Consider the following 23,697-nt stretch of genomic DNA (forward strand, 5'->3'; position numbering starts at 1 on the left):
TTTGTATCTTTTCATGAGCAAAGCCAGGAACACTCAAGTAAATGGCCTCTCAAATACATCAGTATCACGAAGAACAAAGAAAAGCTGAGGAATCATTCTCTACAGTAAAGAAGTCCAAAAAGACAGGAAAAGCAAATGAAGTACAGGGTTCAGGATGGGATCCTTGACCTGGAAATAAAATGATGAATAAGAACATTATGAGAAGAGCTGAAGAAATTTGATTAAAGTCTGTTGATACAGTGATAATATTACATCAATATTAAAAATTCTGATGTTGAAAATTGCACTGTATTATGTCAGTGAAATTTCTTGTTTATATGACATACACACTAAAATATTTAGGGATAAAGGGGCGTGATGTCTGGAAATAATTCCCAGATGATTCATATATACATATACATATATGTATATATACATACATTCACACATAAATGAATTATGTATCTGTAAGGTTTATGTAAATGTGGAGAGAGGCAAAGATAAAGACAGATGGAAACAGTAAATGTGACAAAATATTATTAACAAGGTTGGTAATACAACTTGATTGGACTCTATTGTATAAAGTTTCAAGGGGATTCATGTGATGAAAGTACTTAATTCTTATAGATTATCATACCTTAATCTAAAAGTTCTTTGTAGTCCTTACAGACCACCAGTATTTGGAGAACACCCCAATATGTGCTATATTAAAACAAAACGCTCCTCATCAGTATCGCATCCGAGCAAAACTGAGGTCATATAAGCCCCGAAGACTCTTCCAGTCTGTTAAACTTCATTGTCCTAAATGTCATTCACTGTAAGTATTTTCTGTAATAAAACAAGTTTCACTTCATAATATTTTGGTATATATGTTTTATATGTAGCAGTTTAAGTCCTAGCAATGGAGAGATTGTGATTTTATGTGTTACCCATATTTTTTGGACTATAAGACATACCCCCCAATTTGGGAGGAAAGGGGTGCATCTTTTAGGCCAAACAATATGGTATATTTTGATAGAATGGTAACATTTTTAAAAGAAAATATTAAATTCTTAGAAAGTAAATTTTTTTAATACTTCCTAGTTATACTAAATAAAAGTAGGGTCTGTTTTTAAATATGTATTTCAATTTAGTAGCCCTGGTAAAAGCAAACAGTAAACTGTGAAACTATTTGGGAAGACATGCATGTTTGTCACAAAAACATTCTTAAAAGCAAACCGTTAATAACTAAGATTCTTTCTTTAAATTAAATTTATTGGGGTTGCATTGGTTAATAAGATTATATAGTTTTCATGATTTTTTTCATATAAAAACATCCAAAAGACTCCACGAAAAAACTGTAGAGACAATAAACAAATAGAGGAAAGTTGCAGCATACAAAAATCAGTGTGTAAAAATCTACTGCATTCCTGTATGTTAATAATAATGAAATTTCAGAAAAAGAAGTGGAAAAAACAGTTTCTTTTGCAATTGCAATAAGAAAAGAATAAAATACCTAGGAATAAATTTAACAAAGGATGTGAAGGACCTATATACTGAAAACTACAGAGCATTATTAAAAGAGATTGAAAGACTCAATGAATTGGAAAGATAGTCCACATTCACGGATTGGAAGAGTCAGTATATTTAAAATGTCCATTTTACCCAAAACAATATACAGATTTAATGTAATCCCCATCAAAATCCCAATGACATTTTTTAAAATTTCTTTTTATTTTATTTTATTTATTTGGCTTTAGAGAGGAAGGGAAGGAGAGAAATATCAGTGTTCAGTTGCTTCTTGTGAGTCCCCAGCTGGGAACTGGCCTGCAACCCAGGCATGTGCCCTGACTGGGAATCGAACCGCAATTGTGTGGTTTGCAGGCCCGTGCTCAATCCACTGAGCAACACCAGCCAGGCCCCCAGTGACATTTTTTTCTCTTTTTTTAATTTATTGTTCAGTTACAATTGTCCCACCTTTCTCCTCCATTGCTCTCCCCTGCCCCATCCCCCCCACTCCCACAGTCAGTCCCCCCATTGTCCATGCACTTGAGCCCTCTATTCGTGTTCCTTTGCTTGCCCCTTCACCTTTTTCCCCCTGTTATCCCCCGTCCCCCTCCCCTCTGGTCACTCTCAGTTTGTTCTTTGTATCCACATCTCTGGTTCTATTTTGCTCATTTGTTTGTTTTGTTAATTAGGTTCCACTTATAGGTGAGCTCATATACAGTATTTGTCCAGTGAAATTTTTAAAATGAAATAAAGCAAAAAATTATGAGATTTGTGTAGAACCAAAAAAGACCCTGAATAGCCAAAATAGCTAAAATTCTTAAATTAGAAAAGATGTCTGGTTAGTTGAAATTTTTAATTAAGTGATACAGAAAGCCTTGTTGGAAAACAGTTTGGTGATTGTGGGCAGGAAGCGGGTAGAAGAGTGTAGAGGGGATAAATGGTGATGGGAGAAAATAAAACAAGAAATGGAAACTTACTTTCTAAAAGGAGTTATATAATAAAACTCATGTCTTGAAAAAAACAAAAGAAAGCCTTATTGGGAATACGAGTATTTCTGTCCTGCATAATAACTACAGTATAGTAAGTATAATTTAAATTTTTGTTAGTAACTGAGAATTTCTCAGTACCACAAAGTCTTTATTCTAAATATCAACTAACATATAAATATATAAATTTATAAGACATTAGAATGAATGTATACTTATTAGCTCCACAGTCTTTCCTCTAAGCATAGTGTATAAAAACAGACATGGGCAAAAGTATGGTTACAGTTATAATACAATATACCAATTAATAAATAATAGTACAAGAATAACCTTGTGGACTCTCAACTGTAAACCTACTTTTGCCCACTCCAGTACATACACATCATTATATTTGTGTGCTTATGTATTGTGTGTATGTTTCTGTGTACGCTAATATACATGTGTCCCCCTCTAAAATCTCAGTGTACTACTGTTCGTGGAGATTTTTGGTCACTAAACCTCCGTAAATAAAAGGAGGGGCTGACTCTCTTCTACTTACTTTAATTTGCAGTGGTAGTTGGAGTGAAAAATAGAGATTTCAGGTAATTTTTGAAGTAGTATCAAATCACAGTTTTGTCAGATGCTGTAAAACCATGTAACTTTGTGAAACAAAACCCTCTATAATCATTTTTTAGACAAATAAGGAAATTGCCTGAGAAAGGTTCAGAGGTGTTACCTGAAGTTTCACAGATCATCCAGATCGTGCCGCTTCTACTCCATCGTGCTTTACGTGTGGCTTTTTAAAGGAACCGTAACAAATACTGGTTTGTAACAGATGCTCAGGCCTAGCATTACTCGGGCCTGTTACTTAGGTGGTGAGTTGCTCTTCACTGCAGCGAAGTCGGGGAGGACTGCTGCGTGTTCTTGTTCCACTGGGGAGTTTAGCCCTCCTGACAGAGAGGGCCACTAGGTGCTAGACATCATCGTGGTCAGTGCCCTCGGTGTCACCAAACCCAGCAAGGAAGGTGCTGATGGTTGATGTAATTATTGGAAGGAAGCTAATTAGTCACAAAATACAAATATCTTTCTGTTGAATAAGCGTCTTTAATCTAAGTAGCTGGCTCATTAGCTGGCTCCTGAACAATTTTTTAATTGTAGTTTGTAAAATTGAATTTCCAAGGTTTTGTGTTATTTCATTGATGATGGTTTTAGGCAGGAAGTTCCACGTGAAGGTGATTTGGATCGAATTTTGCAAGAGAGTGCAACTAAAACTCCAGATACGAAACTACAAAATACTTCATTATATGATTCAAAAGTCTGGACAACTAAAGATCAGGGAGAACGAAAAGTAGCTATTCACTTTGTGAAAAACAATGGTATTCTCCCACTTTCAAACGACTGTCTAATTTTGATAGAAGGTAAGATGTTTAAGTTACTATTTTATTAGATTACATCTTTGCTTATGTCTTTTTCTGACTATCGTTAAATATATTTTAGGGGCCACCTTGGACATTTAAAGTCAAAATATTGTTAAATTATGTAACATGAAATATCTGTAACAAGTAGAATCAAATATATACATACATACATATATAGATTTATCTCAGTGACATTTTGAAATTGTACATTAAGTAGTTTGCATATGTTCATTTTCTTGACTTTTTTAATGTAATCGTAATCAGATCCAAGCTGATTATCAAGCTGAGGAATAATTTAAGACTGCTTGTGATGTACATTTGTTGTTATCCTGGCCACTGGATGTCACTGTTTTTCCATAAAAGTAGAATGAAATAGATATCATCTATTTTTTGGCAATCCTCACCAAAGAATATGTTTATTGATTTTAGAGAGAGAGGAAAAGAGAGGGGGGAAGGGACAGGCAGACAGATAGCATTGATGTGAGAGGGAAACATTAGTTGGTTGCCTCCAGTAGTGACCCGATCAAGGATAGAACCTGTAATTGGTATGTGCCCTGACTGGGAATAGAACCCACAACCTTTTGGTATATGGGACTACGTTCCAACCAACTAAGCAACCCTGCCAGGGCTAGATATCGTCTATTGATAGCTAAATCAAGGAAGGAACCCCTGAAATAAGATAATTTGACATGTTTTTTAAAAATAAAAATTTGAGCCCTGGCTGGTGTAGCTCAGTGGGTTGAGCACAGGCCTGCGAACCACACAATCATGGTTCGATTCCCAGTCAGGGCACAAGCCTGGTTTGCAGGCCAGGTCCCAGCAGGGGATGCATGAAAGGCAACCATACACTGATATTTCTCTCCCTCTCTCCTTCCCCTCTAAAGATAAATAAATAAAATCTTTTTAAAAAATAAAAATAAAACAAAAATTTGAGTCATTTATTTTTGCATTGTTTTTCCACTTTCACTGTATTTTTATCTAATATATGTATTGTACCACAGATTTTTTCCCCATGTCTTTCCCAATATAGATGTTAAGTAGTAGAATTGAATTATAACCCTGTGATGAACGTATCTCCCCTTTGGATGAAGTGTAATTATGGGAACACAAGAAATTAAGTAAATGTTGCCCAATTCCTTTTTTAGTAAAGTTATCCTAGTCTACATATGCTTTAGCAGCATATGAGATTATCTGTTCCCCTACCCCTGTCATCATATACTAGCACTTTTAAAAATTTGGCCGCTCTAAGGAGTAAAATGTGCTGTCTTATTTCCTTAGCAATATTTTACTATACAAGGAACTAGATTTAAAAACAAAAACACACACATACAGGCATGCAAAAAAATGGAGTAAGAGTCCTGGCTGGTGTGGCTCAGTGGATTGCATGCAGGCCTGTGAACCAAAGGGTCACTGGTTTGATTCTCAGTCAGGGAACATGCGTGAGTTGCTGGCCAGATCCCCAGTAGATGGCGCTCGAAAGGCAGCCACACGTCATTTCTCTCCCTCATGTTTCTCTCCCTCTCTTTCTCCTTCCCTTCCCCTCTCTAAAAATGAATGTCCAAGAGATGAAGTAACAGTATTTGTAGGCTATAAAAATAGAACAAAGCTGTGGTCCTATGAGGTTTTATAAGAGCTGTCCTTGTAGGGCCAACTAGGAGAATGTCACGTATGCCTTAGGGACCTCCTGTGTTATACTGCCTTCCACAGAATTCTGTGCTGAAGCCAGGTTGGCCTTGAGGGTGCAGAGAAGCTTGAATTAAAAAGTCTGTTTAGCTCCTGATGCTATCTTTAATTACTGCTCATCCCCAAAACATATTAAGTCTCATCTACAATCACTATCCCGCCCACAAGCCTTACTGAACTGGTGGCAGTTCCTAAACCCTGTTTATTTCTTAGTGACTTTTGGCCATTTCATTGTTATTCTCTTGAGAATTTTTGCTCTAGTACATCTTCAGAAGTAAACTCAATAATTTCTTTTCTTTAGCAATTTATATGTAATATTTAATGAACACCTGTACGTACGTAAGAAGCACTTTTTCTTACTCAGCAGGCATATTTGACTGGTATGAACTTCCATAGAGCACTTCTGATATTATATTTGTGTTTCATCTGTTAGTTTATAGAATTGTTTTCTTATTAGAATGTAAGGTCCTTAAGGACAGGATACATGTTTATTTTAATGTATGCATCTTCAGCACCTGACGTGGTACACCTGTTATACAACTGGCCCTCAATAAATATTTATTGAATAATTAAGTATACCTAACGTAATATTTCATCTAGAGATTTTTAATGAAAGTGTATGTGAAAGCACTTTAAAATTTAAAAAGGGTTACATCAAAACGTAATATTTTATTTTATTATGTTTCTGAGTGCTAACAAACCCAAGGGTATGATCGAACTGCAGTGTGGCGTGACAGAGCTGTGATTTCCAGTTGTCCCAGGGCTGCAGAAAGAGGGAGGGAAACCAAGTTAACACACCACACAGCCACTGTGCTTACCAAATGGATTCATTCACTTTTTGGAAAAAAAGTTTATCTTTGGGTTGTTGGGAGCCTTTGGTTAATTTCTGGAGTTGTGAAAAAGTTGAATTTGACAAATTTTACTTTTGTTTTTCTGAAACTGCTTTTGCCTTTCTGAAAAGTGTATTTTTGGATGTCCTTGGTCTTGTTGTGCTAGGAGTGCATTTTCCTCACAATGCAATTTTAATTTTTCAAATTGTATACAAACTTTAAGAAATATACCAAAGTACTATTATAAACTGTATTCACTTCCCCTAGAGAGAAAGAATTATCAATATAAATAAAAAGTAAAGCAGAAAAGGCACCAGTAGGTTTGAGTTGTCCTAGATAATGCTGCTGTGTAATAACAGTGCACCATTGGGCACACTGTCTTCATGCCCTTCCTGTCACAGGATTGGGGTTATTGGGTGGTTTCCCCAGAAAAATGAACAAACACTGTACACGAATTCAGAGTACATGAACTTTTTTATATATATTTAACTTTAATGTTGACCTAAAGTTCAAAATATTTATTTCAAACTGAGGATTAAACTTGTCTAGACATTAGTAGTATATAGCAAATTTAATGAGAATCCTTTAGTGAGTCATACTCTGGCTCACAATTCTATTCTTTTGATTCTTTGAACTGTGGTGTTCCGGACATAAAGAGCATCTTGTATAAATTTAAGAAGATGGTTACAATTTCACAAGCCTCATATAATTAGCTCAAGGCTCAGCATTTTCAGGTAGTGGTTTCTTTTATCAGTGTGTAGGATCCTGAATTTACAAATTGTATTTTCATAACAAATGTATAAACATATTAAGTCTCTAAATTCATGGCTTTGTTTCTTTCTGTCAGTTTCTTTAGTCTTTTTCTATACCTCACGTATTACTTGATAGGCACTTCATTTTGGCTACATTGTATTTATACTAACCTGAAGGGTTCCTTGTTCTGGTTTAATAGGAGGCACACTCAGTGAGATCCACAAACTTGCCAGCAAATTTCACAGTGTCATTCCCGTGAGGTCTGGCCACGAAGACCTGGAACTCTCTGACCTGTCAGCACCATTCCTCATACAAGATAAAGTGCATCACTACGGGTGTGTTTTCAGCTCTGGGGACCTTTGGGATTCAACATTCACTACGAGTAATTTTTACTTCAATCATGTTTATCCCACTTGTTACTGTATTGTCAATGGATACTTGTCAAGTCCCAATTTTATATGTACTAGATTTATTTATTTTATTTATATCTTTACTATCAATTATTTATATATGTTTAAATAAATATATCTATTGTTTTGACAGCATTATTTTGAGTACATACAATGTGCTAGATATAAGGTTACCCGAGAAACTAATTATAATTTGTTTTCTTTCCTGAGAATTTAGCTGTTACTTACAGAGAAGGGTTCAAAGCTGCATCCTAGTAAAAGTGACTGAATTCCAGAATTTCTGTGGCACAGAGTTACAGATTAGTTGCCGCTGAGTAATTGGAACGTATCAGAATATCCTGGGTTCTAGAAACAGAGTTTTATGCTTGGAAGGAAGCAGTGGTGATAAATCTCCTTTCTCTTCCCCTTGAACAGACTTTTGTTCTTGTTGTTGTTCTGTATTGGTTTTCATTGTTCCTATTTTTATTTTCTTCCTTTACTTTCACTGGGTTTCCTCGGATTTCCTTTTTCAAATGTTTTTAAATGAACACTTACCTTAACTCATTAATTTTGATATACTTTTAATATTTATATATAAGTCTATAATTTTCACCTCAAAAATTAGCCATGCCTTTAACCCGAGACTGATATTTAGTGTCTTCTTGTCACTCCTAAATGTTTCACAATTTCCATTATGATATCTTTGGCCCATGAATTCTTTTAAAATTTTTACACATTTCAGTTGCTATGTTTCTGTTTGCATTTTGGTTAGATGACTTTTTAACCAAATACTGTGATTCATTTTATAGTGATTTTTGAGATCTGTTGAGCTGCTTTATCCTAGAATACGTTTGTTCATATTTTTATTTAGTTTCATAAATTTTTAAAGAATGTATATTCTTTAACAGTAGTGTTCAGTGTTTAGTTATGTTCATTAGCCAAGCTTGTAAATCATGTTCAAAACTTTTATTTTCCTTTGTAACTTCAACTGTTTATTCACTTCTTAGTGTGCTTAACGTCCTCTGTGATTGTGGGTTTGTGACCTTTTATTCGGTCAGTGTGAGCTTTATATGTTTGGAGGGTCTCAGCTGGTTTGGGTAGGCTCAGCATTTCATCTCCTGGTGAATTCGTTGTTTGGTATATTCTTGTGTATCACTCTATCTGTAATCATGTTTTTTTGCCCTAAGGTTTTTTTTAATTTAATTTTTGTATTATTGTATGGTATGGGGGTTGGTTTGGGTGGGGTTTTTTTTGTTCATAATTATTTGCGAACCAAAAGAGTAGTATCCCATTCTCATCCTCATCCCTTTGTTTTCATGTTCTTTTGCTGTTGTATTTTAGTAAGTCTCATGAATAAATACTTATACCTAGATTTTAGTGGTTTTTAAATAGATGAGTTTAAAGCATATTCATTTCTGATATAACTAGGGTTTATTTCTACATTTTGTGTTGTTTTTCACTTCTACTATTCTTTTTTAAAAATATTTATTTATTTTTAGAAAGAGGGGAATGGAAGCAGAAAGAGTGGGAGAGAAACATCAATGTGTGGTTGCCTCTCATGTTTCCCCTACTAGGGACCTGGCCTGCAACCCAGGCATGTGCCCTGACTGGGAATCGAACCGGCAGTCCTTTGCTTCACAGGCCTGTGCTCAGTCCACTGAGCTACACCAGCCAGGGCATTTCTACTTTTATTTTATTTTTTGTTATTATTTTGCTTACTTTCTTCTTCAGTCTACTGTGGAATTGATTTATAAAAAAATGTTTTGGTAATGGAAAAAATACAATGAAAATAAAATGATGTCACAAATACTCTTAATTTTCTCCTTTGCCTCTTTTACTACTTTGGATGTTGTGAAATACCTATTTAATTTTTATTTGTTACCCTTAATTTTTAATTTGTATATTAATTTTTAGTTGGTATACTTGCTTTATCAGTGTCTAAAGTTAATGATGCCTTTTTAAAGACAATAATGACTTCCTTTAATTACTGTTTTCTGTTAAAAAATATAGATGTATTTGAAGGATAGGAAAGGGTACCATTTGTTATGGTTACCCTCTATTTTTTCCCAGAATGCAAATGAAAAGGAATCTGCATGAACCTCTTGAATATTGATTTTATATAGTTATTTAAGTATATATTTTTATTCTCCCTTAAACATTATGATGTTATGTATTAAAAGATTTGCTTAAAATATTTTTGTATATAATTAAATTAAAATACCTTTACTAAATGATGTACAATGTTAGTATATTGTATAGTTTGAAATTGATTTATATTATTATATGAAGAGTAACTATAACTATATATTATATGAAGAGTAACTATAGTATCAGGAATCATACATTATAAACCTCTAAATATGTGCTCACTGAATATATTACCCCAAATATTGCTAGTACTACCTTTAGTCAGAAAAATTTCCTCATATTGGCTATGTCGAATTAAGACCTTGGCTATTAGTTATTGTTCACAGACCCATAAATGAAAGTTCTTAGAGATTGTCTATTTAAACTTTTTCATTTACCAAATAAGGAAATCAGCCAAATAAATTAATAATCTGGACCTAACACTTCTCTCTTATTCTCAGTTTAATGTTGTTTATCCTGAACTATACTTGTTTTAATTGCTTCTATTCTAAAAAGCTTATTTTTAAATAATTCTGTTAGTTAATATGCACATTACAGTATAAGAGGTAATGTGCTGTTTTGTTTAATTTACGTTTTAAACCGTGTGTACTTGAACAGCAAAAATAAGTTTTAATGTCAAATGAGTTATAATAAATCAGTTTGTTTTAGTATTTTATTTTGTTTTATTAATTTCAGATGTAGAAAGTGCTCTACCTTGAGACCAATACAAAATCTGAATAGCCTGGTGGATAAAATGTCGTGGGTTCCCTCTTCTGTGGCGGAAGGTTAGCTGAGTGTCTGTGTCCCGTAGTCTTAACTGTCTTTGTGGGCGGCGATTTCACTGATGCTATTCCAAATATGGTGCCTTTAGTAAAACCAGAGAAAAGTTTAATTTTCTTTATGCAAAGCCATTCACAGTCATTGCAGTAAAACTATAAAGTAAATGTTTAAAATATTTGGAAACTTTCAAACACTCGCCAGTAGCTTTTAATCTTTACTGATATTTTAATGTTCAGTAATTTATTTCAATATTAATCAGCTTGTGAAAAATCCTTCCAGTTCACAATACCGTGGGATTTCACAGTTTTAGAAATAGGTATTACAACTTTTTTACCCAATACAAGTTTTTTAGCTGGAACAAGAATCTTTTTATATCACAGTCTTAACTGTGGTCGCCTAGCCTTGGCTTAAACTCACTCAGTGACAGGGGACTCATTACGTTGCAACAACAAATTCCCTTAATTTTTAGGAAGTTTTTAATAGGCAAAATAGGCCTATCCATAATTTTACCCTGTGCCACATTCTATTTACTAGAATTAAAATCACTAGTATATCTGTTCCCTCTTCTGTAGGATCAGCAGATTGATACTTCGGAGGGTATCTGTTGAGCCCGCCTGCGTCCTTGTTTCTCCACCAGGCATCTCCCTGCCGCTGGTGCTTTCCCACGTTCCTTACACGTATTCTATTTCTCCTCCGTAGGAGACATTTCACGTCACCGGTGTTTTCCCGCAAGTTTGCCATTAAATCTGGAAGCAGGGCTGCAAATATTGACCAACTCAGAATATGAACAAAACTTTTATTTCCCTAAAAGTGGACACTCTGCTTTTACTGGCCTGAAAATTTCATTGTTCAGCAGGTCCTTGAATAACGCCGTTTATTCTGTTCAGTGTCATTTTATCATAACACTGAGAAGATGCCTTGGGGATTTAACTCTTGTTTCTGTTAGTTAATGTCTGGTAAAATTGGATTCATTACATGTTGTTTCACTGCAGTTCCAGGAACCTGTTGATATTAATCTGTATCCTTGGTTTTGCTTTCCTTTTCTTTTAATTCAGCTATATGATACTGCTGTCTCCTATTTTGTTTGTGCTCCAATAAAATTCCAGGTGCCTTTCACATGAGCTTTTGCTCTCCAGCTTGGTCTCCCTGTCCTATTCTAAATGCAGTTGCCTGTCTGTTTGTGTGGCCCCACCGAATAGGCATTATGACCATATATTTTGGTTTCAGCTCACCTGTTGAGACCTCTTAAATTCTAAAAATCAATTCTCTGTATTAAAAATTTCAGTCATGTCTTTATGCCCTAATTTATTCTTCTTACTTGCCCCCTTATGAATTCTGTTCAAATATTGATTCCACAAGTGGAAAAAATATTCCCTTCTGTAAACATACTGAATGTCTTCCATTTCCAAATACAAAGATGTTCATTTAACTTACAAATCTTCAAATGACTTATTTCTCTCTTTAAATTCTTCCTTTTTTCTCATCTTACCAAGTTATGAAGTCCCAGATTCTGACATTTTTGTCCATTCAACTGGATAATATCTCTTCAAAAATAAGTGATCCCTATACTTACAGTAAAAGGGCAGATATGTGTTACTTAGTAATCATAAATATTGAACTGCATGTTATTTTTAGAGCATTCTAGTATTTTAATTTTGTCTTTCACGAGACTAACATGCAGTGTATTATATTTCATAAATCAGTTTTTATGTTTTCTATCAAGATGTACTCACGTTAAAGGTATATTAATAGTTAATCAAGAAAGATACAGTTGTGTATGAGTCGTTGCCTCGGTGCAGGTAGTTCAATGTTCCAAAATGAACCTGCTAAGATGAGCTTAGTGTTAGTATTAGGGAACAAAAAAGCTTATGTATGTTTTTCTTTCTCTCTTAAATTATTTTAATAAAATTAACAAGTACATACTATCTAAAAAAATTTTTACTCATTACAAGGAAGAGAAGATTCATACTGTTTAATCTTTTTTCTAAACCAGTGTTGGGTGTTGTACCCCTCCAACATGTGTTTGTGATGACATTTACTCTTGATGATGGGACAGGAGTGTTGGAAGCTTATCTCATGGATTCTGTAAGTAACAGAGGTGGTGAAAATATTTCTAACTAAAAATAAATTTTTAAATGTTAATATATTCCTACCTACTTTATTACTAAGAAGGTTTGAGGCAACTTAAAAAAATAAAATACGAGTGTGTAGATATTACATTGTCTGTGCATGTATGTCTTTTTTGATATTACACTATAAATCTTAATATCCAAATAATGAAAAATTGAGGAATAGGAATTTCAGGAGAGAGTCATTTTTTATACCACACAGAAATTCTGTTCCAGGAGCTAAAGGCAGAGAGGTATGGCCACACACTCTACACATGATCTATCAGCATTTCACCAGGCTTGGTAGGCCTTCTCATATTATTTGTTCCCTCATATTAGAGGGAACAGTTACTTTGATAGGGTGGTAGGGTGGAAAGCAAGGGAGCTTTCCACAAGGTCACCCTTATTTCCACAAGGTCACCACAATCCCAGGTTTGGGGATTCCCAAGACCGTCCTGACTCAGATACCAGTTGCAAGTTCAGAGGTCCCCAGGACTACCCTTAGTTTTGATAATTCGCTAGAAAGACTCACAGAACTTACTGAAAGGCATTATACTCACCATACAGTTTATTACAGCTAAAGAATACAGATTAAAATCATCCAAGGGAAGATGTGCAGAGGGCAGAGTCCAGGAAAGTTTCAAGTGTGGAACTTTCATTTATCCTGTTTTGTAGAGTACAAGACAGCATTACTTTCCTGGCAACAGTGTGTATTGCCAACACGTGAAGTATTGCCAACCAGGGAAACTCCACTGCACCTTAGTGGCCTAGGTTTTTATTAGAGCTCTCTCTGTAGTCAGGGTCGAATGTACACGTAACTGATCTCAGGCTTCAGCCCCTCCCAGAGGTCAAGCTAATGCCGCAGAATGCACACTCCCTACTCCAAGTCACATTCTTAAACTACCCAGTGTGACCCAGTGTCCCCAGGCAAACAGTGACTCTCCAGGTATGAAATGTTTAATGAGCACCGTGTACGTGCCAGGTACTGATCTTTGTGATATGGATGTGCCAGTGAGCACAGCGAGCAAAATCCCTTTTCTCCCTCTAATCCAGTAGAAGGGAAAAAACTAGGTTATACTCTTAAGTTTAACGCTTATACATGGTAGTCACTCAACGTATGTGTATCAAGAGAAAAGTAGGCCTCGCTGTTTTATGATCGTTATTTTTATTATCACTAAGTCAAAGCAGTTTAACTTGACTTTATATCTCAAAGATGTTTTGAAATTAAAGTAGTAAATCAGATGTTATAGTTCAGACTAGCGGTTTATGAATTTTGCAATCTTGATATAGAGTGATGTAGTCTAGGTATTTTTAATTAGATATTATTAAATACACAGGTGGGCAAAAGTCGGTTTACAGAGGTGTGTGTTAAAAAAGACATGCAGGTTATGCTTATTACAGTAGCTTTATTAACTCAAACGAATGTCACCGTGCAACTGTAAAGCTACTTCTGCCCACCCCTTTACTTTTGTATTAATTACAATTTTAATAAAAGATTAATATTATTTTCTTCTATAATTTTTAGGACAAATTCTTCCATATTCCAGCATCAGAAATCCTAACCAATGATTACCTTCAGGAAAGTATGGATATGATCATGAATATGTTTTGCCCTCCAGGAGTAAAAATCGGTAGGCAGTAATATTTCGTCAATCCTAGTCATTATTCTTTTTAAATAGCACCTAGTTTATATCAAATCTATGGACTTTTAGAGTATGAAAACTTTGAAATATGAATCCAAATAAATTTCTAGTTAGTGTTAGATTACTGTATATCTACCTTTGGTTTAAACAGTAGAAAAAATAAAGTGGGTATGAATCATAATTTCTGAAAGGATTTTTAAAAATATTTTGAAATATAATAAAGAGTAGGCAGTTTTGACCACAAGCACATTTGATACTATGTTTATGTATAATAACATTTGAAATTAACAGGGATGAAATGTTGATAAGAAACATTTTCTATAACAAGCTCCATTTAGCTAACTTAGTTCATTGATGAATTTTCTATTCATTATTAACTAGTTTCAGATTTTACAATTTTTTATTGTACTGGTTATATTTAGCAGCTCTAGTTGTTTTCTCTATAACATTGATTCAGCCACCTGACCTTCGGGTCAGATTGGATGTAGATTTTGTTTTCCTTCGTGGCCACTGTCTGTCCTTATGCTGAGACTGGTGGATCTAAATTAGATTGAAATAGGTTGACTCTTATAACAATTTTTCATCAGTAACAAATTTTACCACCTACAAATTTAACTGTAACTTTAACTTTTATAAGTTATTTGTAATTAGGCTTTCTTTTCCCCTGGTCAATCTATGCACTTCATAACAATTCTAAAAAGGTAGTTTTCGTACATCTATAACAAAGTTTAGCTTACATATTTTCATTTAATGTCAGTTTTAATTTTTGTTGGCTATTTGGATTCTTTTGGCAAGATTTCTGGAAATAAAAATGTCATATGAAAAAAAAGCACAGCTCTGGTAGACTTTTGATACTTACTGCAAAATTACTTGTCAGGAATATTTTGCCTATTTACAGTTCTGCCAGCGGTATAGGAGGGTGTCTGTCTTGTTTGACCCTTGCTAATACTGAGAATAAGATTAAATGTCTTTTAAACTCAAACATGAAGAAAAGAAACATTGAGAAACTTCTCCAGATGTTATAAATAGATTTACTTTGGTCATAAGCAGAGCTTAGAAACGGCATCTATTGCTGCCAGCTTTGCTTTGACTCAATACTTGGTACCTGTGGTTTCACCTTGACAAATGTAAGTTCAGCTCATTTGAACTTCAGGATCAGTTTCTTTGCAGTCAACCAAGAGAAGAAAAATGAATAAAATAGGGAGATCAGTGAGCAATTAGCAGGGGGAAAAAGGAATAAAAATTGGAAATGAGATAGCTTTACTATCTCCACTATCCAACATTTTGAAAACCCCACATTTAATTACTTTCTTCTATTGTTAAGAAAAAATTCAAATTAGTCAGAATTGCTGTGAAACAATAACATGAATCCAGTGTGTAATTTGTAAATGTAGATCATGTTACATTTGGTAAGTGTATTTGTTTACTTTTCAAGCTTCAAAGTAAATGATAATTTTTCTAGCTAAGTATTATGCTTAGATATACTGGAGTTATTTATTGCATTTTAATGGTTAAATAACACTTTCTTTTGGATTGTAGATACATATCCGTGGTTGGAATGCTTCATCAAGTCCTATAATGTCACAAGCGGGACGGAGCGGCAAATTTGCTACCAGATATTTGACACCACGGTTGCAGATGATGTTATCTAATGTTGACATGCAACTCAGCATATGTAAATATGTAATCTTCGAAGTCAGTACTGTTTTCTATGAGATTGCCATAAAACATATAAAAGATTTAGTTCAATGGTTCACTTTCCATTTTAACCACTATTTAAATTTTTTTTAATGGACATTGTGTTACTTTAATACCTTCTTGGAAGTTAAAAATGTTCCTGTTGCTCAGAAGTATCCATTGTGATAGCTGCCAGGGTTCGAAAAGAAAGAGACATTGAATGAATAAAGATGGTTTTGTTTCCTCTTTTCAGTCCTTTCAGAGAAACTGTTTTCCTTCCATACACTAAAATCACCTTCCCTGCTGGTTTTGCCACTGTTTTCTCTGACATCCACCTTCCCTGGTTGAGCTTCCCCTCTTGCCTAGATTTTTATGTCAGCAATGTTGATGATTTTAGCATGACTAAGGGTTTAGAAGATGTCCTTGTCTTAAATCTCTGAGCTTTGACCGAGTGCAAGGTATGGAGTGGCTAGTGGTCTTCTTTTGTTTTGTTTTGTTTTGTTTTGTTTTGTTTGTTTTACAAAGGGATCTGCTTAAACAAATACTCTTCAAGGAAGTGCTTGTTCCAGCCCTGACCATTGTGGCTCAGTTGGGCATCATTCTGCAAAGCAGAAGTTTGCCCATTTGATTCCTGGTCAGGGCACATGCCTGGATTGTGGGTTTGGTCCTGGGTCAGGGCATGTCTGAGAGGTAACTGTTGGTTGTTTCTCTCTCACATCGATGTTTCTCTCCCTCTCTTTCTCCCTCATTTCTTCCCTCTCTAAAAATAAATAAAATATTTTAAAAAGCAGATTACAATTAAAAAAAGAAATGCTTGTTCGAGTGAGTGACAGTGTGCTTTAAGTGGAAGTGGTAGAATCGCTTTCCTTGGCTGCTGACATTTACCAGTTGAACCATTTTTTGGACTGGAATTATATGCTTTGAATGCTTATTTCTCTACATGATATTAGAAATTATTCTATTCCACCTCAGCTTAATGAAGTGGTCAGATTTACAGTGTTAGTGACTTATATTATCCTTTTTTTAATAGTCTTATGTAAAATACATTTTAGGTAGAGCTGAATTAAATGAGATGTTAATTCAGTATACAGTCCATAGTCCATTTTTTACCTGATAGCATGTCAAATTTAAAATCATGAATATTCAGTTTTATAAAAATACTTCCATATATATATATATGGAGATTTACATATGTTATTTGCTAGAGACTGAGAAAAGCAGATCTTGCTAGTTCAATTGTGAATAAATGCACACAGTTCATCTGTTTCATTTATTTATTTGAGCTGAGGCATGATTTGAGGAAAACAATCAAAGCAGATATATCATGACCACAGATATTTAGGACTGTCTACACACTAAGTACTTAACATGTATTTGGGTTCCACACAGCCCATTTTCCTGGTAAGAAAACTCCTTGAGTCTTGATTGATGAGCTGACTCATCCAAGTTCATGCAAGTATTAAGTGCTAGTCAGTGCTTTCTGTTCCGAGGTTTCACCACTGCAGGATTCTGCAGCCAAAGGGAGCATGCGGCATTCTGCAAATGAGTCCTGCTTTAAATAGCCAAAGTAACATGGGAAGCAAGAGTCACTCCTGTGTTTTCTTACACTAACCAAAAGGCTAATAACAGCTCGTTGGTAAAAAGAATTGAATGTCTGATTTCCTCTGCTTGTAACTCTAAGTTCTAGATCCTAAGTATGTTAGCATATCTCCAGATTGAACTTCTGCCTTCCCCATCACTGAATTATCACCTTGTTTGAGATAATGAAAAGACTGATGCTGATGTTTTGGGGATTTAAAGTCTTGGTTCAAAACATATTCAAGGAAAACTTTTAAAACCCTGAAGTAGGACAGATATGTTTCCACGTTGCTGGTATGCTTGGATTACCGAGGGGAGAGAGATGTTTTCTCATCCTTCAGGAAGCTCCCAGTGTACAAGAATGGGGGCCGCGTGGGACGGCAGACTCACAGTGTCAGCCTGTGCCGAGTCCAGAGTAGTAAAGTAAAGCTCTGCCTGTGAATCTCCATGATCACAGGCCATTTCTCTTTTGTTTCCCTTTTTCTATGAACCCCCACATTGTCATCATTTGTTTTGTTTTTTAACTTTACAGTTTTGAACAAGGTGAGTTGCATCAACACTAGTGTTTATTCATTGGTGGTGTATGCGCCTTGCCCTTATCAGGAACCCAGAGTAATAGATCCTGTTTCTGAAGCAGCAGCTCGATGGTAGTTTATTGTGCCCAGATTGGAGCTCTGTTTCCTCTGTTGTCCATGTGAATACTGTAGAGTCTGTCATATTTCACACTACATGAATTGAAGAAAGTAGTGTCTGTAAAGCCTCTCCCTCAGTTTCCAGACTCTGCAGCATCCCCTGTTTTAGACACTCCTGCGTTCTTCTTTAACCCCCTGCCTGCACTGTTCTTCACGGAGAAGGCTTGTGTGTCTATATAGACATGATCATGAAATATGCACTGCTTGTAGGCTCTTTCTGTGGGCACCCTCATTACACTGCTTTATCAGAGGGAACTAACTATACATGCAATGTGCAATTTCCTGTTTTTTACTCTTTACTGCTGGCCATGGTGCATATTGGGGGTTGTTTCTAAGTGAGCGTAGACAGACTGGTGTTGATGTAATTAAAGAAGTTGGATACATCCCTGTCCACCTGAGGAAGCAGCCTCCACACAATAGGGCATTCACTGGCTGCCCAAGTTGCAAATGAGTGAGAATCCTGTGTTGTAACTATGAGCAGGTCACAGGAACGGGCTAAAATCTGCCCTGCTCACTTCCCAGCTGACTGCCGTTCTGTTTCTGAAGTCAGAGCATGAGTTCGTCACTGCTTGTGACTCTATCCAAACAATTCTCTCCTACGCTTTCTGTAAGCTTTCCTTGGTATAGGAGGGAAAGGCTAGATTCTTCTGATTATTTCAATGGCTTAAATTTGACCATGCATTCTGTATAAAAGTTTTCTTTTATACAGAATATTTTTTTCATTTCACCAATAATTTTATTGATTTGGAAATTTGTAGTATGTTGGCTCTCTCCCAAGTGACACAACATTGATTGTTCTCAATTCATGTCTCAATTTGATGGATACTGACTTCAGCTGGTCTACCCAACCAGGGAGCATTGTCTAGTGAGACATTTCCAGCATGAAAATTTGCAAACCACTTTTGACACATTTGATCAATCACAGCAGCTTCTCCATACACTGCACAGATATTTTTTAAAAATCTTTTAATTTCAGTTGTGTTTTTACCTCTCTTGAACTAATAAAGGATAATATGCTGAAGATGTTGCTTATTTTTCTCCCATCTTTAATATTAAAATAGTTGTACAAAAATTCACCAATTTTGATGGTTTTTAAAATTTTTTGTATTTTATTTCATCTTTATTGTATTTTTCCATTAACTTTTAATCCCCTTATATCCCCTGCCCCCAGCAATCACCATATTATTGTCCATGTCCATGAGGCCTTTTTCCTTTCAGTTCAATCCCTCCACTCCTAACCAACCACCCTCAGCCTACTCTCCATCTATGAGTCTGTGCCCATTTTAGTAAAAGCATTATGTACTTACAAGAATTTGAAACAACATAAACTATGTAAAGTTGAGTTCATTGATCTTTCTAAGCAGCACCCTAGAGGAGAAAGTACTTTTCACAGTCTGGTATCTAGTATGCCAGTGTAAAAAAAAAAGGTTTTAAAAATAGCATTGTTGAAAAAATAGTTTTCTCAACTGTTTTCTTACAGGCATGTAGATATATGTGTTCATATACTTTAAAAACATCAGGCTATAAATATATTTCCGCAACTTCTGTCACTTTATAGAATAGACATTTTTAGTGTCAATAAACAGGGAGAAACTTGTTTGTAATCTCTCAGCATAAGAAAGTTTTTAGTGAGGGATTCTATTTCACTTTCTATTTTTGTAGGGTTTTTTTAAAAGTATGTTTTGTTGATTATACTATTATAGTGGTCCCATTCTTTTTTCTCCCCTTTTGACCCCTTTGCCCAGGACCCCACCTCCACCCCCTCTGCATCCCTGCCCCTTAGTTCATGTCTGTGCATCCTACATACCAGTTTGCTTCTCCATTTCTCATTTTGTACCTACCAATTATGCTTCTTATGCCCTGTACCTTTTCCCCCTCTCTCCCTTCTCACTCCCTGCTGATATCCCTCCATGTGATCTCCATTTCTGAGATTCTGTTCCTGTTCTAGTTGCTTAGTTTGTTTTTGTTTTTATTTTAGTTAATAATTGAGTTTGTTGTCATTTTACTGTTCATATTTTTTATTTTCTTTTTCTTAGATAAGTCACTTTCACATTTCATACAATAAGGGAGTGGTGATGATGAACTCCTTGAACTTGACCTTCTCTGGGAAGCACTTTATCTGCCCTCCATTCTAAATGATAGCTTTGCTGGATAGAGCAATCTTGAATGTAGGTCCTTGCCTTTCATGACTTGGAGTACTACTTTCCAGCCCCTTCTTGCCTTCAAGGTTTCTTTTGAGAAATCAGCTGACAGTCTGATGGGAACTCCTTTGTAGGTAACTCTCCTTTTCTGTTGCTGTTTTTAAGATTCCTTATCTTTAATATTTGGCAATTTAATAATTATATATCTTGATGTGTGCTTTCTTGGGTCCAACATCTTTGGGATTCTCTGAGCTTCCTGGACTTCCTGGAAGTCTATTTCCTTTGCCAGATGGGGGAAGTTCTCCTTCGTTATATCTTCAAATAAGTTTTCAGTTTCTTGCTCTTCTTCTTCTCCTTCTGGCACCCCTATGATTCGGGTGTTGGAACATTTACAGTTGTCCTTGAGGTTCCTAAGACTCTCCTCATATTTTTGAATTCTCGTTTCTTCATTCTGTTCTGATCGAATGTTTATTTCTTCCTTCTGTTCCAAATCATTGATTTGAGTCCTGATTTATTTTCCTTTGCTTCTGTTCCCGGTATGTTTTTCTTTATTTCATTTTGTATAGCCTTCACTTGTTCCTTTGTTTTGCAGCTATGCTCAATCATTTCTGTGAGCATCCTGATTACCACTGTTTTGAACTCTGCATCTGATAGGTTGGCTGTCTCTTCATCGCTTAGTTCCTTTTCTAAAATTTTGATCTGTTCTTTCATTTAGGCCATATTTCTTTATCTTAGCATACCTGTTACATAGTAAGGGGTGGAGCCTTAGGTATTCATCAGGGTGGGGGAACCCATTTTGCTGCGTTGTGGCACTATATGTGAGAGCAGGGTCAGAGTGGGAACAATGCCCCTTGTTCAACTCTGACCCAGCTTTGAAGAGACTGGCAGTTTCTCCCCTTACCAAAACCTTTGAGGTTTCTATAGCCAGAGGTTCTGAGGCTTGCTTTTCCCTGCCCTGGAACCTTGGGTTTCGTGGTCATTCTCACTCCCCTATTGTTTCTCCCAGTTTACCCACATGCAAACATGGGATCACCTGGTCTGCCAGTCACTGCCTCAGCTGCCCAGTCTGCCAGCTGCCACCTTGCTATGCATCCTCTCTGCCCCAAGCTGCCTGTCTCCGCCCCTGCTACCAGTCTAGATGAATGTTCCTTCTTTAACTCCTTGGTTGTCAGGCATCCATATAGTTTGATTTTCTGGCAATTCTTTTTTGTTGTTGTTGTTGTTGTTAGTTTTTGAATTGGTGTTTTCTTCCTTTAGTTGTGCAAGCAGGCATATCTTCCTATACCTCTATCTTGGCCAGAACTCCTCATGTGTTTTTTTTCTTTATTTAAGTGTTATATTTCTTATTGTGCCAGTACACTTTTATAAGAATTTATTCCTGTTACCTCTTTTGTTAAATGTATTATCTTATAGTTATTCATAATGCTTTATTATTATTATTATTATTATTGTCTGTACTTTATCTGGCATTATTTTCCTTTTAAATAAATCTGGAGTCCCTGGGATCTAGTTTCACAGTATTTTCTGAGGTTTTCAAGTGATGCGAAATTTGAAAGCCTGTCCAGACTTCCTAGTATAGATTAAAAATCTGCCAAGACATAGTTACCTTGAAATATTCTTTCATACTTTAAAGAACTCATTGTGAAAAGAATTATGTTACCGTAAGAAGGGAGCATGCCTTCTGAAATACTTTTCACCATGAAAGTCATGCTCTGTGAAGGCGACAATGTCATGGAAGTTACTAGAACATCAGTTTAGGGGAAATAAAAATATTCCCATGCAGTCCCTTCAGGATCTCTGGATAGTGTCTAAGCCTTCTGCTACTCCTAGAAAACAGAACTAGTAGGCTCGTGAAATCTGGACATGATGATCTCCTCCCTCTGGTACTTGGAAATAGTATCGGAACTCACAAAGCAGAAGCTCACCAGTGTGCTCAGTTATGTGAGATACTATCTTCTTCTGGCAGTCAGGAAATGAATCAGCACACTATGTATTACTTTCCCTGCAGTATTGTCATTAGAGCTGTTAGGAAATTTGAGATCACTTCAGGTTTCAAAGTGATGATCATCTTACATGGAGATTAATGTCCTGTTCATTCAAAACTGCATTTGATGGGTTGAGAAGTGTTAGGCATCAATTACATGATAAGGATAATGCATCAATGTATATGGGAGCTCTCAGATGTGCCCGTTGGTGAAATATGAATAGTTCAGAAACTCCTCTGCTATTTTTAGATGATAGCAACATCTTAATGAATTTCTTTTTTTTTCCCATTGAAATCTAGGCCACAAGGGCACCTTGGTAGTTTGTCTGTGTGTGTGCGTGTGCGTGTGTGTTTTGCTTGCTTTTATTCCCTGCTTTGAGTTCACCTTTCAGGGTACTGTATTGTAGTTGACTTGACAGCCTAATCCACAATGGCCAAAAAAAGACATTTTTAACTTGTGTGAAAAGTTTTACTTCATCTATTCATAATATTTTGGTGATTTGGAGTATGTGTTTATTGAAAACATTTTTATCGTGTATTCATAAAATATTCCATCAAGTGTTACATTTTCTAAACAAGTAATTTTACATGTACTTTCTCAAAGTTCAAGTATTCACCTTTTTTCTATACCCTTAGAGTGATTTTCCGCTTTGAAATATGAACTCCCAGGTAAAGCCAATTTGTCATTACATAGAACTGTTCCTCAGCAGATTTTTGTCCTCTATTGTAGGGCAAAGTCTTTCTAAAATTTAAAATCTTTTGCCTAGTTCAATAGCCTCTTATGTGACTTTCTGTCCCAAGCTTCTGTAACAGTTCATAGGAAAGGTAACACATTTTAAAAAGTCAAAGTTACTAACTTGTGGAGTCATGTGAAAACAGCTTGCAGTAGATAGGCGTGCTTGTGGTTTTATTTGTTTGGATAGGAAATTCTGTGTGCTTATTTTATTCTCCATTAGGTAAGGTTCTAGAATGATAAAGTTGTTTTTAAATTTTGGAATAATTGACAAATATTTTTGTGTAATGATCAAAGCTTAAATGGAGGTTAGATAAAGAATACAGAGTACAAAATAGGTATTTAAAAGTCCACTCATACATTTGCATTCATTGTTCATCAGCATCTCTCCAGAAAAGAATTTGGTGTGGTTTACAATAAAAGACAAATAAGATACAACCTTTAGAAATAGGGCAAGAAGACAGGAGATAAACTTAAAAATTCAAAAGGAGTATTAAAACAATTCAATATTCCTAACCTATGGGATGCTACAGGTTTTTAATGAAGCATTAAACATGAAAATGCAAGAGGTTACATTGCTTTTATTAAATAAAAAAGTTATATCATGTTATTAGAAGACAAAAACTTTTTATTTATTTCAACAAGGAGTAACAACTTGTTAGAATTTTTAGATTAAGCACAGCAAATAACAGTGATTTTGTGATTAATAATAGTTATTTGAAAATGGAG

The 23,697-nt window shown here is 35.4% G+C and overlaps 1 protein-coding gene across 4 annotated transcripts in view; it reads left to right on the plus strand.

The window, feature by feature from the left end:
- The window catches only part of POT1 (protection of telomeres 1), a 103,861-nt gene that overhangs the window by 70,110 nt on the left and 10,054 nt on the right, over positions 1-23,697 (plus strand). For 3 of the 4 annotated variants that reach the window (XM_037039136.1, XM_037039135.1, XM_037039138.1), the window contains 7 exons: positions 640-796; positions 3,645-3,850; positions 7,316-7,451; positions 10,329-10,417; positions 12,406-12,497; positions 14,046-14,151; positions 15,703-16,092. In XM_037039136.1, coding sequence (XP_036895031.1) covers positions 640-796; positions 3,645-3,850; positions 7,316-7,451; positions 10,329-10,417; positions 12,406-12,497; positions 14,046-14,151; positions 15,703-15,815 — 899 coding nt within the window. In that variant the 3' untranslated portion in view covers positions 15,816-16,092. Of the gene's footprint in view, positions 1-639; positions 797-3,644; positions 3,851-7,315; positions 7,452-10,328; positions 10,418-12,405; positions 12,498-14,045; positions 14,152-15,702; positions 16,093-23,697 lie in introns of those variants that run through there. The other variant, XM_037039137.1, reaches the window with a different exon arrangement.

The sequence above is a fragment of the Sturnira hondurensis genome, unplaced genomic scaffold (assembly GCF_014824575.4).
Source record: "Sturnira hondurensis isolate 20B ecotype Veracruz unplaced genomic scaffold, ASM1482457v3 Scaffold0025251, whole genome shotgun sequence".
Taxonomy (NCBI): Eukaryota; Metazoa; Chordata; class Mammalia; order Chiroptera; family Phyllostomidae; genus Sturnira; species Sturnira hondurensis.